This window comes from Oncorhynchus mykiss, chromosome 9 (assembly GCF_013265735.2).
Source record: "Oncorhynchus mykiss isolate Arlee chromosome 9, USDA_OmykA_1.1, whole genome shotgun sequence".
Classification (NCBI taxonomy): domain Eukaryota; kingdom Metazoa; phylum Chordata; class Actinopteri; order Salmoniformes; family Salmonidae; genus Oncorhynchus; species Oncorhynchus mykiss.
The window spans coordinates 63,631,365-63,648,559 of NC_048573.1; the positions used below are offsets into that span (position 1 = coordinate 63,631,365).

A 17,195-nucleotide genomic window follows, 5' to 3' on the forward strand; every position below is an offset into this window, starting at 1 on the left:
TAAACTGGTTACCAACTTAATTAGAACAGTTAAAATATATGTTTTGTCATACCTGTGGTATACGGTCTGATATACCACAGCTGTCAGACAATCAGAACTCAAACCACCCAGTTTGTAATGCCGAATAAATACCTGCGACATATCGTTCAAATAACAACTCCATCATAAAAGTTCCAGTTGTGTGAAATATGGAGGGTTTATTTGATGGAGTGAGATGGGAGAGGAAATGCGTTATTAACTGTGCAACCATTCTAGTGGATGAGACACACAAAAGACACAAAGACCAGCTTGCTGTGCCACCCGTCCTCTTTGTGTCTGCCTGAGTGTGCTCTCTAACCTGACCAGACTGTTAGCTACTTTACAGTAGAACTATCCTGTTGTACAGACATACCCTTGGGGGACATATCGACCGCCTCTCTATCCTCTTTGACCCCTCTCTCTACCCACCAGCCCCCCTTCCCTCTCAACAACTAGCCCCCGCCCACACCCTGACGCCGGCTGGACTAGAAATGTAATGAGCCCCGCTGGTTCAGCTTTTCTCCCTCATGAAAAGTGTCTGTGTGGGTGTTTGTGTGTGAGAAAGACGGAGGATGGCAAGCTAGATGGGCTGCTGCTGTAGTGTACATCTGATCCATAGGAATCTCCTCAGCTGTTTGATAAGCAACAAGAGGCTGGGGGCCTCCGTCTCCAATCTCCGGGGGCCTCCATCTCCAATCTCCTGGCTGCCTGCCAGGTGTGTGTGTGTCCTCCAACAGACGTGAAGCATGGATGGGTCTCACAAATTGAGAGATGGGTGTTATTCTTTGTGTGCCATACATTTTTCCAGCATGTCTTCAGTACATTGCAACTCTCTGAGAAGCTGTCTCAGCCTTGCTGTCTTACGCTTTGAACACACCAACAGCATCATTGCATTTTGGTACACCAGAATTACATTAATTTCCAATGAAACGCTGCGTTTGCCTTGCAGCATTGCATTGCAGAGGCAGATGCAGTGCGTTCTGTATGGTGCATACGTTGGATTTATCGAACATATGCGTCAAAATGTATGTGTAGACTGCTTGACCGAAATGGTAGCAGAAAGTGAATGTTGAACTTTTGTTGCGTACATATGATGATGTTTCGTACTATTTTGCGCATTGATGCTATCGGTGTGTTCGAAGCGTTAGCCTAGCCTTGTTGTCTCAGCCTTGTTGTCTCAGCCTTGTTGTCTCAGCCTTGCTGTCTCTGTCTCAGCCTTGCTGTCTCTGTCTCAGCCTTGCTGTCTCTGTCTCAGCCTTGCTTTCTCTGTCTCAGCCTTGCTTTCTTGCTTTAGCTTAGCAGGCTTCCAGTAAGACATATGTCAGTCTGTTGAGTGAGACCAGTACCACACTAACTGACTGACTCCATAGTTAGATCCACAAAATTGAGGGGGGGGGGGGGGGCGGGCATTCGTGCGGTTAAGTCTGTTTCTGCTGTAAAAAAAAAGGTTATTACGGTGACCCCCGCGGTCATTTGGCTGACCAATAACCTTCATTTCAAATTCCATGACTCACAGCCCTTGGCTCTAGCCTCATTAGTATGAATAGTACTAGTAATGAATATCACTAGGAGTGGCAGGTAGCCTAGTGGTTAGAGCTTTGGGCCAGGTTGCAAGATCGAATCCCCAAGCTGACAAGGTAAAAATCTGTCGTTCGGCCCCTGAACAAGGCAGTTAACCCACCGTTCCTAGGCCGTCATTGTAAATTAATTTGTTCTTAACTGACTTGCCTTGTTAAATAAAGGCCCTGGTAACAGGGCTCATTAGCCCACCTACTGCTACCATAACCATAGAGATGTCTGTTCTAGGTCAAAGGAATAGCTGACCCCCAAGACAAGCAAAAGCAACACAAAAAATGCTACCAGTAATTACCTTATTACTAGTCAACATGACACTTTCTAGTTTAGGTGACTACTGCTAGGACTTTGAAAAAAACATCCCTGCCTCTCCTCTCCAAATTAGTATCTATCTGTAGCAAACCCCTACTGCTAGGCCTATATCCATCCATGACAGTAGTGGAGGGTTGGGTCCCTAAATTATCCTGGTGTAATGATTTTGTGCACTAAACTGGGATTAGAGAAGACTGAAATGCTTCACGTGTTTATAACTGGAGTCTCTAAGAATACAGGCAGGACACTGAGGAGGAGTAGAGAGCAAGAGTCTTCAAGTGATCTTAGCACCTTACTTTGGGAAACTTCTGTATTTTGGCAATGACTATCTACTTCCCCAGAGTTAGATGAATTAGTGAATAACATTTTTATGTCTCTGCGTGGAGTTTGAAGGAAGTTGCAAGCAGATACCCAGGGACTTCCAGTCATTGCACTAACGCTAGTTAGCATTAGCTTGAGAAGCTGCCTCTAACTTCCTTCATACTGGATACAGAGACATAAATATGGTATCTACGAGTTCATCTGACTAGGTATTTTACCAAAATCCTGATGTATCCCTTTAATTGTGTGTTAAATAGTGTAAACACTCCTCAGTTGTCATTGGTATACTCTTGTCATTGAGAACATCTACTTTATTAATCCAGGTTATTCTCATTGAGAACATCTTTATCTCAAGAGAACTGTTTTGTGTACAGCTGCTACAGTACATATGCGCACTGATTCAGCAACGTGTAAATATTTATGCTCAATTGAACTCTTGCCTTTTATGTTTATGAGCCCATATGTAGCCGCATGGCCGGATGGACTTAGTCACCTCGGGCAACATGATCACATCATTCATCTGGAGCAAATAAGCTCGAGAGATGACACGGCACCAGGTCACACTTCACTGGGTGGTAGGAGGGTGTGAATAAAGGGTTAGGTTGGGTATCGTACTGTACAACCAGCCCTTTGATCTGACTGGGAGGGAGTCTATTGATCCTGACTCATTAATAAGCTATTGAGGACTGCACCCTGTACCATCGACTAGTGTTGTAGTGCCATTGCAAAACCACGATGGCGGAGAACAATGTGTGCTCTGCCACTGAATACTGAAGGCCACACAGTGGCACAACGCTATGATGACAGCCATGATGGCCTACACAGCCATGTCCATATATACAGTGCCTTGGGAAAGTATTCAGACCCCTTGACTTTTTCCACATTTTGTTAGGTTACAGCCTTATTCTAAAATGGATTAAATAAAAATAAAAATCCTCAGAAATCTACATAATGAAAAGAAATACCCCATAATGACAAGAAAAAAACGATACCTTATTCAGACCCTTTGCTATGAGACTCGAAATTCATCTCAGGTGCATCCTGCTTTTATTGATCATCCTTGAGCACAGATCTGGGGTTTGTCAAAAGGCACCTACAGACTCTGACCATTCTCTGGTCTGATGAAACCAAGTCTCAACTCTTTGGCCTGAATGCCAAGCCTCACGTCTGGAGGAAACCTGGCAACATCCCTACTGTGAACCATGGTGGTAGCAGCATCATGCTATGTGGGCGGGAATGATTTTATCCATTTTAGAATAAGGCTGTAACCTAACAAAATGTGGAAAAAGTCAAGGGGTCTGAATACTTCCCGAATGCACTGTACTTTAGTAGCTGAGTTTTTGCTCACCTAGCATGCTCTTGACCATTGTCATTTCTGTAACACCATGTCATGCATTTCATTTTCAATCATCTCTCTTGGGGGGGACGAAACATCTCTGTTTGCTGTGGTGGCAGGGGGTGGATGGTGGGGGTGGATGGTGTGGGACAGGTATATGGAGGATGAGGGTGGGACAGGTAAATGGATGATGGGGGTGGGAGAGATATATGGGGGTGGGACAGGACAGGTATATGGAGGATGGGAAGGGGACAGGTGTGTGGAGGATGGGGGTGGGACAGGTAAATGGAGGATGGGGGTGGGACAGGTGTCTGGAGGATGGGGGTGGGATAGGTGACTGGAGGATGGGGGTGGGACAGATATGGGGGTGGGACAGGACAGGTATATGGAGGATGGGAAGGGGACAGGTAGGTGGAGGATGGGGGTGGGACAGGTAAATGGAGGATGGGGGTGGGACAGGTGGTTTGGAGGATGGGGGTGGGACAGGTGACTGGAGGATGAGGGTGGGACAGGTGAAATGAGGATGGGGGTGGGACAGATATGGGGGTGGGACAGGACAGGTAAATGGAGGATGGGAAGGGGACAGGTGGTTTGGAGGATGGGGTGGGACAGGTGACTGGAGGATGGGGGTGGGACAGGTATAAGGAGGATGGGGGTGGGACAGGAGGGTGGAGGATGGGAGTGGGACAGGTGGGTGGAGGATGGGGTGGGACAGGTATATGGAGGACGGGACATGAGGATGGGGGTGGGACAGGTAAATGGAGGATTGGGGTGGGACAGGTATATGGGAGGATGGGGGTGGGACAGGTATAAGGAGGATGGGAGCGGGGCAGGGTCTCAGCCATGGATTCCTATGTGGTAGCTAAGGAGTGGCAGCTACAAGCCCATCCTTAGGGAAGCTTAGGTTTAGCATGTATGATTACTGCACATGATACTGTATTGCTCTGGTTAGAACATAGCAACTGTATGACTTCACATGTACTTCAGTTTCCACTCTTGGCCCTGCCCTCGGCTAAGCTGCCTAGGAGGGGAGGCCTAGTGTGAGAGGGTAGTTTGCAAAAAATACTGTAGCTATTCTAAGCCTAGCGAACTGTGTTCTATTTCAATAGACACTTTTAGTATATATTTTTTTATTGAATTGCAGAAGCTAATTCGTCTGTCTGTTTGTCTTATAGGTCTAGGCCATGGGGGGAACCAAAAGCAAGCCCAAAGACGTCAGCTCGGGAGGAGGGGCTGGTAGCCTCAACTTCAGCCCTGCCCAGCACACCCTCACATCCAATCGGAACCCTGCAGTGGACGGGACACGCCAGCCCACTCAGCCCCTGACCAATACCCCGGAGCTGGCCCTGTTTGGGGGTGCAGAGTCCACCAGTAGCGTCACGTCTCCTAACAGAGGGACACTTGCAGGTAAGACACTAGGGCCCAGATACCCCACTAATAACCTAGTATGGCATAGAAATACATTATTAATTTAATTAAAGGAATTATTATATAAAACGTCTCAAGCTCCATTGGATGCCATATATTTGATGCTACTGACTAGTATATGCAAATCTTATTTAGTACAATTTGAAACACAGTTTACTGGGGGATATCTGAATCGTACATATGGTGTATTTTTAAACATGGTATTGCTATATCACTTAATATTTCATGACCCTCTCCCTTGAGATAAGTGTCTGTCTGCTCTCTCCCCCACAGGAGGAGTGACTACGTTCGTGGCGCTGTATGACTACGAGTCTCGCACTGCCTCTGATCTGTCTTTCAGGAAGGGCGAGCGGCTACAGATAGTAAACAACACGTGAGGCAACACACCACACACACACACACTGGGATGAGGATAATGTCACACCTACATGGATAGACGCATATCAAATTGTATTCTTTACATGCGCTGAATACAACAGGTGTAGCCCTTTCCGTAAGATGCTTACATACAAGCCCTTAACCAACAATGCAGTTTAAGAAATAGAGTTAAGCCGGTGTTTGGAGGATATATTGGAACCGTGCCAATATATACTCCAAACACTAGCTTCAAGGGCATAATCACTTTTATACAACAGTTTACCAACATATTCAAATAATGATTGACATATTTTCATTATAAGTGATAATTTATATATACTATTTAATCCTTCCACAAGATATAGTCCCGACACATCTAGGGTTGCTACCCCAGCCGGCTGGTTGTTCTTCCTTCCATCCGTTCGGTTGACAGATACGTTCAGTCTTTTTGTTCTGTATCTGGACGCGACCCAGTTGTTTGTTCTAAATGTTTTCTGTTGCCAAACTGTCTGGCAACGTTCTTATCCCTTGCTTGCTAGCTAGCCAACTACGGCTAACTTACAGTCACGTCGAACAGTGCGGCCAGAATAACAACAGTAGCTGCATTTGCATTTGTTTAGGCTGTTTTCTAGTGACATTTATTTGGAGACATCCATAACAATGAGCTAATGAGGCGTGATTTTACCTGGCATAGAAAATGTGCTCTCTTGTCAGGACATTGTTGTTGAGAGGAGCTATTCAACAATACAGCAAACTGAAGCTGGAAAGACTGCAAACTTACTGCACTTCAAAAAGCTGCCTGCATGTCTGTCTCATCACGTTCATTACTATGCGACAGCTGGAGATCAAATTTGAATATTGAAACAATGTTGCAAATGTTGTAGAGACGGACAGCAAGGTTTATACAAGTCTCTGTTGAAAACTAAATGTTACCGGAGTGCCAAGTCTAGGACAAAAAGGCTTCTCCACAGTTTTTACCCCCAAGCCATAAGACTCCTGAACAGGTAATCAAATGGCTACCCGGACTATTTGCATTGTGTGCCGCCCGCTCTTTTTACGCTGCTGCTACTCTCTGTTAATCAAATATGCATAGTCACTTTAACTATACATTCATGTACATACTACCTCAATTGGGCCGACCAACCAGTGCTCCCGCACATTGGTTAACCGGGCTATCTGCATTGTGTCCCACCACCCGCCAACCCCTCTTTTACGCTACTGCTATTCTCTGTTCATCATATATGCATAGTCACTTTAATCAGATCTACATGTACATACTACCTCAATCAGCCTGACTAACCGGTGTCTGTATGTAGCCTCGCTACTGTACAGTATATAGCCTGTCTTTTTACTGTTGTTTTATTTCTTTACCTACCTATTGTTCACCTAATACCTTTTTTAGACTATTGGTTAGAGCTTGTAAGTAAGCATTTCACTGTAAGGTGCACGTGACAAATCAACTTTGATCTGATTTAGTATAAAAGAAATGTGAGATAATGTCTAGATGCTTTTTATAGTGGAGATCAAGTTTATAAATTGCCTGGCTGGGCTGATGAGACTGGATTGCGCAGTCAGATGGAACAGAGTAAATAGGCATTTTATCGTAATTTTAACATCATAGATTTAGCAGGTGGTAACTTGTGGAATAGACACCGGCTGGAATGCCCTTTTAACCAATCAACATTCAGGATTCGATCCACCCATTGTATACACACACTGTACTCTGCATGACTGCTCTCTCACTGCGCTGGCTGGCTGTTCTGCCCCCAAACCGCGTGTCAGTCCCCCCTCTGTACAGCCTGTAACCATAGGAACAGACTCCCTTCATAAGGCAGGGTTTTGTTGTAGATGTACTTTTTTCTCATTCACAAAAGCACAGCTGTATGTCTCACTGGTGCTTCTACTTGGAGGCTGATATTTATTTTGTTGCAACTAGCCCCTTTTTTTTGTTGTACCTTAGTTGAATGCACTGATTGCTTGATAAGAGTTTCTGCTTAATAACTAAAATGTACTTGTTCAAATGATAAAAATGACTGTTCATTCATTCTGATAATGTAACCCAATCATAGGGAGTCAGTCTGTGATGCGTCTGATCAATAGAAGTGCAGTGGACCATATTATTCTAGTGAGCCCCCAATACTGCAGCTATAACAAGTGTTGACCTAGAAGGCCTGAGCTGAGGACAATATAAGGATAGTTTGTTGTTGTTATTATAATAATAATAATATTCACCACTGAAGCTGATGCATCTTTACTCTTAGTGTTTACATTTTTATATGTTTTGTAATTTAGCAGACGCTCTTATCTATAGCGACTTACAGTAGTGAGCGCGTGCATTTTAATTATTTTTCGTACTGGTCCCCCGTGGGAATCGAACAACCTTGGCGTTGCAAGCAATATGCTCTAGCAACTGAGCCACACAGGACCTACAGTGTTACCCAGGTCAAACACATAAAACTAGTGAACCCCCCGAGATGATAAAAACAGAGAATGTTTCATTATCATTTCTTATTTATGACCCAAACCCATTGTCTTAGTTTTAGGTAGCTTAGGGGCGGCAGGTAGCCTAGCGGTTAAGAGCCAGTAACTGAAAGGTCGATCGTTCGAAATTGGTTGACGTGCCCTTGAGCAAGGCACTTAACGCTAATTGCTCCTTAAAGTCACTCTGGATAAGAGCGTCTGCTAAATTACTAATATGTCAATGTAAAATGTTATGATTTCTGCACTTGATATGTATCATTAGGCTTTCTTGAAATTTGATATTAGGTCTACACCACATTTTTGTGCTTCAAATCACCTCTTCTGTTCTCTGTTTTAAATATTGCTGCTTTTAGTCTCTTCTGTCTATAAAATCAATGAAAACCCTGCTTTGATGTGAAAGCTTTATACCAACTTCTGGTTTAATGGTGAGCTAGGCCTATAACTTCCGCTGTAGTGTTGGGATGAGGGTGTGGTGGATAACTACTGTTGTAATGAGTCTTCTGTTCTGTTCACTGTATCTCTACAAATCGACTTTGCTAACACGCTTTCTGTCTCTTTTTTTTAACCCAACCCACCCCCTTCGCATCTCCTCTCTATCTCCCCAAACTATTTCTCCATCGCATACCTTCATAATTGTATTTAGGAGAAAGTTGAACAGCAGGTTAGTGATGCTTATGTTGTCTTTGTGTGTCCTTCATGTAAATGTACTGTGTGTGTGTGTGTGTCCCGTTGTGAATGTACTATGTGTGTTTGTGTCTCAGTGTGTTCATGTCACTAACGCATTATAGTAGCTGGTTCACATAATGATAACTTCCCTGCATTTGGTTAATTGTGTCGCAGTGCACTTTGGTGTTTGAATCCCTTGTGGATCCATTCCATTAGTATTCCTAGTAGTTGTAGGGCTGATTTCCTAGGACCAGTCCTGGAAACCGCCCTGTAATCTATGGATATTGTAAATAATCTCCTCCTGTTGTTGAGTCTACTCATGAGGAATGTGTGTTCGTTTTTCTTTAGAATCACTCCAAGTGAAGTAGAATCCCTCTGTGTAAAGTAGAACGCCAGTGATATTCTGTTATCCTTGTCTCCACAGAGAAGGGGACTGGTGGCTGGCTCGATCTCTGACTACGGGAGAAAGCGGTTACATCCCCAGCAATTATGTGGCTCCCTCCGACTCCATCCAGGCAGAAGAGTAAATCCCTCCCTCTCTCTCTCTTATCTATTTATCCTTCCGGCCTTTTCTTCTCTCTCTATGTATTTAATTGAAAATGGAATGCACCTTGAAGGCGTACATACTGTACAAGCTGACATGCATAGACACACATTACAATAACACAAACAAACTGTGTAATGATTCCATTTCTTACCTTTATCCTACCAGTCATCTCAGATTGCCTATGGCTTCCAGGTAAGGGGAAGTAATCAGAATGCAATACTTATTTGATTGGGGCATGCACAGAAGGAGTTTACAAGTCACTTATTTTCAGAAACCAGCACGGGCGGTTCTCTCTCCCTCTCTCTCACAAAGACACACCTTTTCCCCTCCTCTCAACCTGGTCCCCGTGTCTCGTGCTCTCTCCCCTCTCTTCCCTAGGTGGTATTTTGGGAAGATCACACGTCGCGATTCGGAGCGGCTCTTGTTGGGTCTGGAGAACAGGAAAGGAACGTTCTTGGTGAGAGAGAGCGAGACCACCAAAGGTGAGTGTCTAAGGCTAGCATCTCCAGTGGAAACACATCACAAAGCATCTTTACTGACAATTAAGACCACACTGGAATGCCGGCCCATTGGCATTGTCCTTTTTCTTGGGATGAAGCGGTGTAGCTGTGTAAACATGTTCTTTTGAAGTAGCTGTTTGCAGCTTTTTTTATCAATAAAAAACTGATTTGTAAGATAAGAATAGAGATTGGGGAAGCACATCTTAATTTAAAATTGACAAATGAAAAAACAGTGCACTGTCTGATAAGACATTGTTCCTCACTGTTCTAGTTCTTGTGCCTTGCTGTGTTGTTTGCTAGATGAATGCTGTTTTAGACAGTGAAGCATTAGGGCAACTGGGGAAAGGTTAGATGTGATGCCTCTGATACTGCACTGCCATGGTAATATTACACACTCTCCATGGTCTGTGTGCGTGCGTGGCCAAGCTCAACGTAGAGAGGGAGGGTAAAAAGGGGAACGGGGGGGGATACCCTGCTGGTAGCTGAGTGGGAACAGTGGGGGGGCCTCGGTGACTGAGTGGGACAGAAGTAGGTCATTGTAGACCCAGGGGCGTGTTCAGCAGGGAAAAACGGAGGGGAACAAGTGTTCAGATAGAAATATGTTATGTAGAACAAACATGCCTCGCGATAACATGTAGAATAAGGAATCATGTTGGCTCTGTTCGAGAACCACAAGCCCTACCGCCTAGTTCAAACAGAGGGAAGGAGGGGAGAATTCCCAGGCTTTGAGTTCAATCATCAGGCTGGCTCACTGGGCTGGTGCTGCCCTCTGGTGAGAGACTGGCTACTGCTTAGTTTTTGTGGGACTTGTCACAAGGGAAAGGAACTTATCAACACAAAAGGACCCATTCAAACTCCTCTTCCTTTGGAACTCAGGAAGACTAGAAGTCTCCTAAGGCATCAGCTAATGGAATGAATAATAAAGGAGGAAGCAATATTTCCACTCCAAGGTTATCTTGCTTTCTTTACTGATTTCCTCTCTTATGTTCCCCTCCCCAGGTGCCTACTGTCTGTCAGTCTTGGACTATGACAACACTAAAGGGCTGAACGTGAAACATTACAAGATCAGGAAGCTGGACAGTGGAGGGTTCTACATCACCTCACGCACTCAGTTTAACAACCTACAGCAGCTGGTCGCACACTACCACAGTGAGTCATTCTTTCTAAATTAAAATAGAAAATGGAAACTCTACTGCTGTACATGTGAAGAACAACTAACAGTAACACCACCAGAATATGATATTGAAGCTCACCATGTTTACTTCCCTTCCTCTCAGAGCATGCAGACGGACTGTGCCACTGTCTGACAGAGGTGTGTCCCGTACTGAAGCCTCAGACCCAGGGCCTAGCACGTGATGCCTGGGAGATCCCCAGGGACTCCCTCCGCCTCGACCTCAAACTGGGACAGGGATGCTTCGGAGAGGTCTGGATGGGTAAGACCGTCTCTCTCCACTATCACTACTGTCTTTGGGATTTAATCAGCTACTGTAGGAATCAGTGTGATTCTCCTGAACTTCAGCCGACTCCCTAAACTGATCTGACAAAGCAGGGGGAATTGCCATGTAGAGGACCTCAAATGTCTATAGAGTGCATTAATCATTGCACCAAAACATTTTCCTTGGCAGTTGGCATTATTTTAAAAAACATGATCTGATGACAATTGGAACTTCAACGACATAACTGTGTAACCTTTGTCTGTGAAGGCACGTGGAATGGTACGACGCGGGTAGCAATCAAGACCCTGAAGACGGGTACCATGTCCCCCGAGGCCTTCCTCCAGGAGGCTCAGGTCATGAAGAAGCTGAGACATGAGAAGCTTGTCCAGCTCTATGCTGTGGTGTCTGAAGAACCCATCTATATTGTTACTGAGTACATGGGACAAGGGAGCTTATTGGACTTCCTGAAGGGAGACATGGGCAAGATGCTCCGCCTTCCTCAGCTGGTAGACATGGCCTCACAGGTAAGAGAGTTTAGATATGGAAAATACTGTCTAGTCAAATTATACCCCTTCTCTCTCACACACACAGACACACTGTCAATCAAAGCTAAACCTGTCTCCTCTTCAGATTGCCTCAGGGATGGCGTACGTAGAGAGGATGAACTACGTTCACAGAGACCTCAGGGCTGCCAACATCCTAGTGGGAGACAACATGGTGTGTAAAGTGGCTGATTTCGGCCTGGCCCGCCTAATAGAAGACAACGAGTACACCGCCAGGCAGGGTAAGACCACTAGAGGGCGTGGATTACCATCTCTCTCTTTCTATTGTCTCTCTCACCTCACTCTTAATCTTTCAGTTTCCAGACAAATTGGAATGCTGTCCTTAGATATTACTGAGATGTCTCTAGTTTAATGTGTGTCTCTCTTTCTTGTTGCAGGAGCAAAGTTCCCCATCAAGTGGACAGCCCCTGAAGCTGCGCTGTATGGCCGCTTCACTATCAAGTCTGATGTCTGGTCGTTCGGGGTCTTGCTGACCGAGCTGGCCACTAAAGGCAGAGTACCATATCCAGGTAGCTACCATGACTTTCTATAATGTCACTTAGTTAACAGATCCCATATTTAATCGAATTGCTTATCCCTCTCAGAGCACATTCCTTGACTTCTTGCCAAAGACGCACAGTGCTGGCAAGCAAGACTTCCTATGTGATGACACTGTTATCCTTTGAAACCAAGAATGTTGACTGAGTATCTTTTGGGGTAATCATTCTGTGCCTGCGAGTGGTCCCTGTATATTGATGTTTGTGTTCTCTCTCCCTCCACCCTCTCTCTCTGTCTCCAACTCCCTCGCCCAGGCATGGTGAATCGGGAGGTGTTGGACCAGGTGGAGCGTGGTTACAGGATGCCCTGTCCAGCTGAGTGCCCTGAGTCCCTCCACGACCTCATGTTGACCTGCTGGAGAAAGGACGCCGAGGAGCGGCCCACCTTTGAGTACCTGCAGGGCTTCCTGGAAGACTACTTCACCTCCACTGAGCCCCAGTACCAGCCTGGAGAGAACCTGTAGTGCTGTAGCAGGGCTCAGGGTGGAAGAGAGGAACAGTGCTCTGGATACAACCACACTAACCTCTGAAGCTCTGACCTCTGTTGTGCACCTGGAACTGAACTACCAATGGCCACACACACACTCATTACTACCATTAGCATTATTCATTGTGATGATATCATGATTTAGTTATCTTATTGATATCATTCTGATTTGAACAGGACAGTAGGAATCTACTGGTTAATTTTGAGTTGTGTTCATGCCTGTCAGTTACTGTATGCTCCTATTGACGATGCGTTTGGAGTTACCGCACAACGTCAGACATTTGACACGAGTAGCCACCTACTGTATGCACCACTTCAATGCATCTCTTTATAGCTACACCTTTGGAGGACTAAATATTCGACTGACTTCTCATATTCCAATTGGTTCCTTTCTATAATGAGGATGTTTGAGGATGTTTTCTTGTTGTGGTATGCTGGGCACTGTCTTCCAATCTATACCCACAGTCTGCTTGAGAAGTAACTCTGAGGGGTACTTTTTTCAGGATATCACTTACTGTATGTTGTGTTTTTGATTAATTTAGTTATCAAACCTGAATAACTGGAATATTTGACATTATTATCAGGTCACAGGCATTTCAGGTGAATATTTCTCCTCTACATTGTAGCCATTCTTGACTAAGCATTTATGGTACTACTGACAGTTTGAGAAGTTGGCCGAGGTGGGCGGCACTTCGACTTCGCAGAGACTTTCTATACATGGAACACCTCTTCAGGCACCCCTAAAGAAGAGGAGATGGGAATGATTTGTTTGTTTATTTGCATTCTCTATTTACAACTTTTCTAGAAGAAGACAAAAGGCTACTGATGAACACAGTCTCCTCTCAGGACTGGGACCATGAATTCTGCTGCAATGTTTTTGTGCCAATGATCAAAACAACTATTTTCTACTCTCTTCTATTGTTTAAAGTGTATTTTTATTACTCTTGATTAACTTTTTATATCTACGAAGTTCAATAAGCGTTTTCCTGTAATTATATACTTCAATGATAATTGACTTATTTGTGAATCATGCTCAAACACTTGTGTACTGCATACCTAATAATACCATCCATTTTCCATCCAATATATAAGGAATGCATTTTAAGTCTTTGGTTGTTCAAACATTCAGATTAAAACCCAGTCAATGTTCTGCAATGGTTTTCAGTTATTTTCAGGAAAGGAGTAAAGACCTTTCACAATGTATTCTTTGAAAAGTGTTATCAGTGCAGCTGCTGGTCATTTTGGAGGTAATTAATGTGGTTTTGTTTTCATTGAATGATGGAGAGATGATTCTGAAGATATGAGGACTGAGCTTTCCAGTGGCTTGGGAAGCTGAATTGGCATTTTGAATATCCACGGTCATTGGGAAATTGTACATAAATATCCTCATTGCTAATATTTTTGTATATATCCTGTTGGTAATTTATTAATTTTTAAAGATACTTTTGGTTTGTCTTGTCTATTTTCAGCATCATTCTACCACTGGCCCTCATGTCTATGGTACATCTTTTGGTGAAGAAAGTGGTGTATTTTCTTTATATAATAACATCCTTATTTGTTCCACTTTTATCTTTATACGTTGTGTTCATATTGTTTCCATCTATCTGTAAAACTAAGCTCTGTGGTACTCTGCAATCAAAAAAAATAAACAATGACTCGTATTGAAAACAATCTATTCATCTGGTCAGAATAAGAGAAGACCTTTTTATATAACCTATAAAGGGGTGTCTGATTATATTTTTGCTATCAAAAACTGTAGTCAAAACTCAATTGCTCAACTGCTATCAAAACTGAATCATACAGTTGGCCAAATATATTGGCACCCTTGCACTTTTCTTAACTTATTCCCTATTTCTTCCTAAATACGTTTAAATTGAAAAAAAGATTGGTCTTCACAACTTGTTATTGGATTTTCAACATTGCAGAACCCATTTCATTTTTGCAAACTTTTTTAAACAATTTTAATTGAGAAATTAAAGAAAAATGGTATTGACAAAATTGTCACCCAGCTCGTACTTGGTTGCACAGCCATTGCCAACAAAGGCTTCTTGTCGTTTGCTGCATCTATCTACTGGCAATTTGGCCCACTCTTCAGCAGCAAACTGCTCTAATTCTTTAATGTTTGATGGGTGCCCTCCACCAACTGATGATTTCAGCTTTTGCAGTAGGTTATGGATGCGATTCAGATTTGGACTCTTGACTAACCACTCCAGGGCAGTCCAGCATTTCTTCTTGGTGCTTTTTATCTGTGTTTGTTGTGGTTGTCATACTGGATGACCCACATCCCACATTTATCAGAGAGACGGTGTTTTGGAGTGCAATGTTCGAAAAACTTTGATTTCATGATGTCTTGCACACTTTCAAGTCCCCCAGTACACAATCCCACAGTATGATTAAACCTTCCCATATAATTGATATTAGGGAGTTTTTTTTCTTTGAATGCTTAACTTGGTCATTGGTAAATATAGAAAGACCCCACTGCTGAAAGAGACAAAAGAAAGCCCTATTGAACAAAAATCCACCTAAAAGAGCATAAATCCTGGGGGAAATGTTCTGTGGACCAATGAAACAAAATCGGAGCTCTTTGGCACTAGAGGTTATCAGGTGGGTGTTTTGTTCCACGTTCAACCCATTGTCCAAAAATTGGGTCTCCATTGAAAGTTCTGGGTCTTCCCAGCAGGACAACAACCCCAAACACCAACATCACAAGCATCCAGGAATGGTTAAGAAGGGATGCTGAACTGTTCTGGAGTGGCCAACGAAGAAGAGTCCAGATCTGAAACATCAAAAACCTATGGCAAAATCTGAAAACAGCATTTGTTTGAGGGCACCCCTCAAATATTGAAGAATTACAGCAGTTTGCTGCTGAAAAGTGGGCCAAATTGCCAGTTGAAAGGTGCAGCAAGCTCATTGGTGGCTACAAGAAGTGTTTGTCTGCAGTTATATTGGCCAAAGTCTGTGCAACCAAGTACTAGCTATGGGTGACAATTTAGTCGATGCCATTTGTCTTTATTCAATTAAATTGTAAACTTAAGTTTACAAAAATCTAATTGGTTCTGCAATGTTGAGTTAGTGGTTACTAAATGTTTTATTTAAAAAAAATTGAGAAGAAATTGGGAATTATTTAAGAGAAGTGCAAGGGTGCCAATATATTTGGCCACAACTGTACATTTACATGTCGACATCTATTTCTAAGGACATTGATTGGGAGGCTGGTTTGCGAACTGTTCCTCTGTTATTGTTACAACGAATGACAGTGTTTTTATAGAAGACATCTGATGTACTGTGGATAGAAGACTTACATTATAAATGCAACCTTTTTTATTTAGGTAAGACTAACTCCTGGAGAATGCCAACATTTCATAAACCACTATAAATGCCTACACTGTTTTTCCTCAGACATGAATTATTAATCTTCTATAAGTATGCTATTATTAATATGACTTGTTATTTCATGTCCTGTGAACATATGGAGCAGCAGATTGACTAGGCTGTTGTCTTAATCCTAATGTAATCCCCATTGTTCCATCATCTTGAAAAACCAAGGACATGTCTCCATTGGGTTCTTTGGGTCTTTCTCCTCAACCTATGCAGTTTTGGGATTTGTGATATTCCTGTGTATATTCTTTTTTACTGCATTCAGTGGAACATTTTAGAATTTCAGGCAATGTTTTTTCTGTTGTCTAAATACTACTGTACATTGTTTAAAATTCAAATGGCAATGTTGGAATAAAATGTTTAAATTGCCAACTGTAATCTGTCACGTTGTAATTTGTTGAAAACGCAATAAATTATGGTTCTTATATTGATGGTAACCAGACAGAGTCAATTGATGCTTACCCATTGACAGGAAATGGTGTCTAGCTACACATAGAGAGAAATAGTAATGGCGTATTTTTGTGGGCCCTAACTCTGCCATGGTTCGGTGGACAAAGCCTATGGGAAAATGAATGGAGTTTTTGGAGGGTTTTTAGATTAACTCAGAAAATAAGGTCTGTGGGAACACAGGCTTATGAGATTTTATTATTTAGTTTTGTTCTATGAGATCATTTTTTATCAGTTACCGTCACTTGTGAATTTGTAAGCATTTATCTCATTTTAAAAAAGCACATAAAGAACATAATACCTAAAGGTCATGATTGATTATCTCATAAAACAAAATATATAAGAGTCTGTGTTAACCTCAGACCTTATTTTCATTGTTTATCCCAAAACCCTATTCTTTTCCCCATAGGAATGGCTGAATGAACCAGAGGTAACTCATTTCCAGTTGTTAGGACTACAAGGCGGCGAACTCTATTCTCCCTATCCATAACAGACTGGATGCCAAATAGAACTTCAGGCCTACAACTCGAGCCCATTAGGCTTTCGTTTCATTCTGAAGGGATGGCATCCTTTCAGTGAGCTTATACAGGGTGGAGGTAAAGGTGCAGTGACTGACTCACTGTCATCATATCCAAAACTTACTTTGAGCTAAATTGGTCTAATTGCATATCTTTGAGATTCTAACCTGATATCATTTTTAGAGGTTTTGAACATAACATTCCTGATGTCATGTGCTGTAAAAATGTTAAACAAATAATGTCAAATACATATTTTATGTTATTGAGTAGCCCAGGCTAGATATTATAG

The 17,195-nt window shown here is 42.9% G+C and overlaps 1 protein-coding gene across 4 annotated transcripts in view; it reads left to right on the top strand.

The window, feature by feature from the left end:
• The window catches only part of LOC110532620 (proto-oncogene tyrosine-protein kinase Src), a 41,114-nt gene extending 24,798 nt beyond the window's left edge, over nt 1-16,316 (top strand). The window contains exons 2-13 of one of the 4 annotated variants that reach the window (XM_021616677.2): nt 4,738-4,969; nt 5,264-5,363; nt 8,472-8,489; nt 8,919-9,017; nt 9,207-9,233; nt 9,420-9,523; nt 10,541-10,690; nt 10,819-10,974; nt 11,245-11,501; nt 11,608-11,761; nt 11,918-12,049; nt 12,332-16,316. In XM_021616677.2, coding sequence (XP_021472352.1) covers nt 4,747-4,969; nt 5,264-5,363; nt 8,472-8,489; nt 8,919-9,017; nt 9,207-9,233; nt 9,420-9,523; nt 10,541-10,690; nt 10,819-10,974; nt 11,245-11,501; nt 11,608-11,761; nt 11,918-12,049; nt 12,332-12,540 — 1,629 coding nt within the window. In that variant the 5' untranslated portion in view covers nt 4,738-4,746 and the 3' untranslated portion in view covers nt 12,541-16,316. The remainder of the gene's footprint in view (nt 1-4,737; nt 4,970-5,263; nt 5,364-8,471; nt 8,490-8,918; nt 9,018-9,206; nt 9,234-9,419; nt 9,524-10,540; nt 10,691-10,818; nt 10,975-11,244; nt 11,502-11,607; nt 11,762-11,917; nt 12,050-12,331) is intronic. The other 3 variants (XM_021616678.2, XM_021616679.2, XM_021616680.2) reach the window with 3 other exon arrangements.
• Nucleotides 16,317-17,195: the final 879 nt, after the last annotated feature.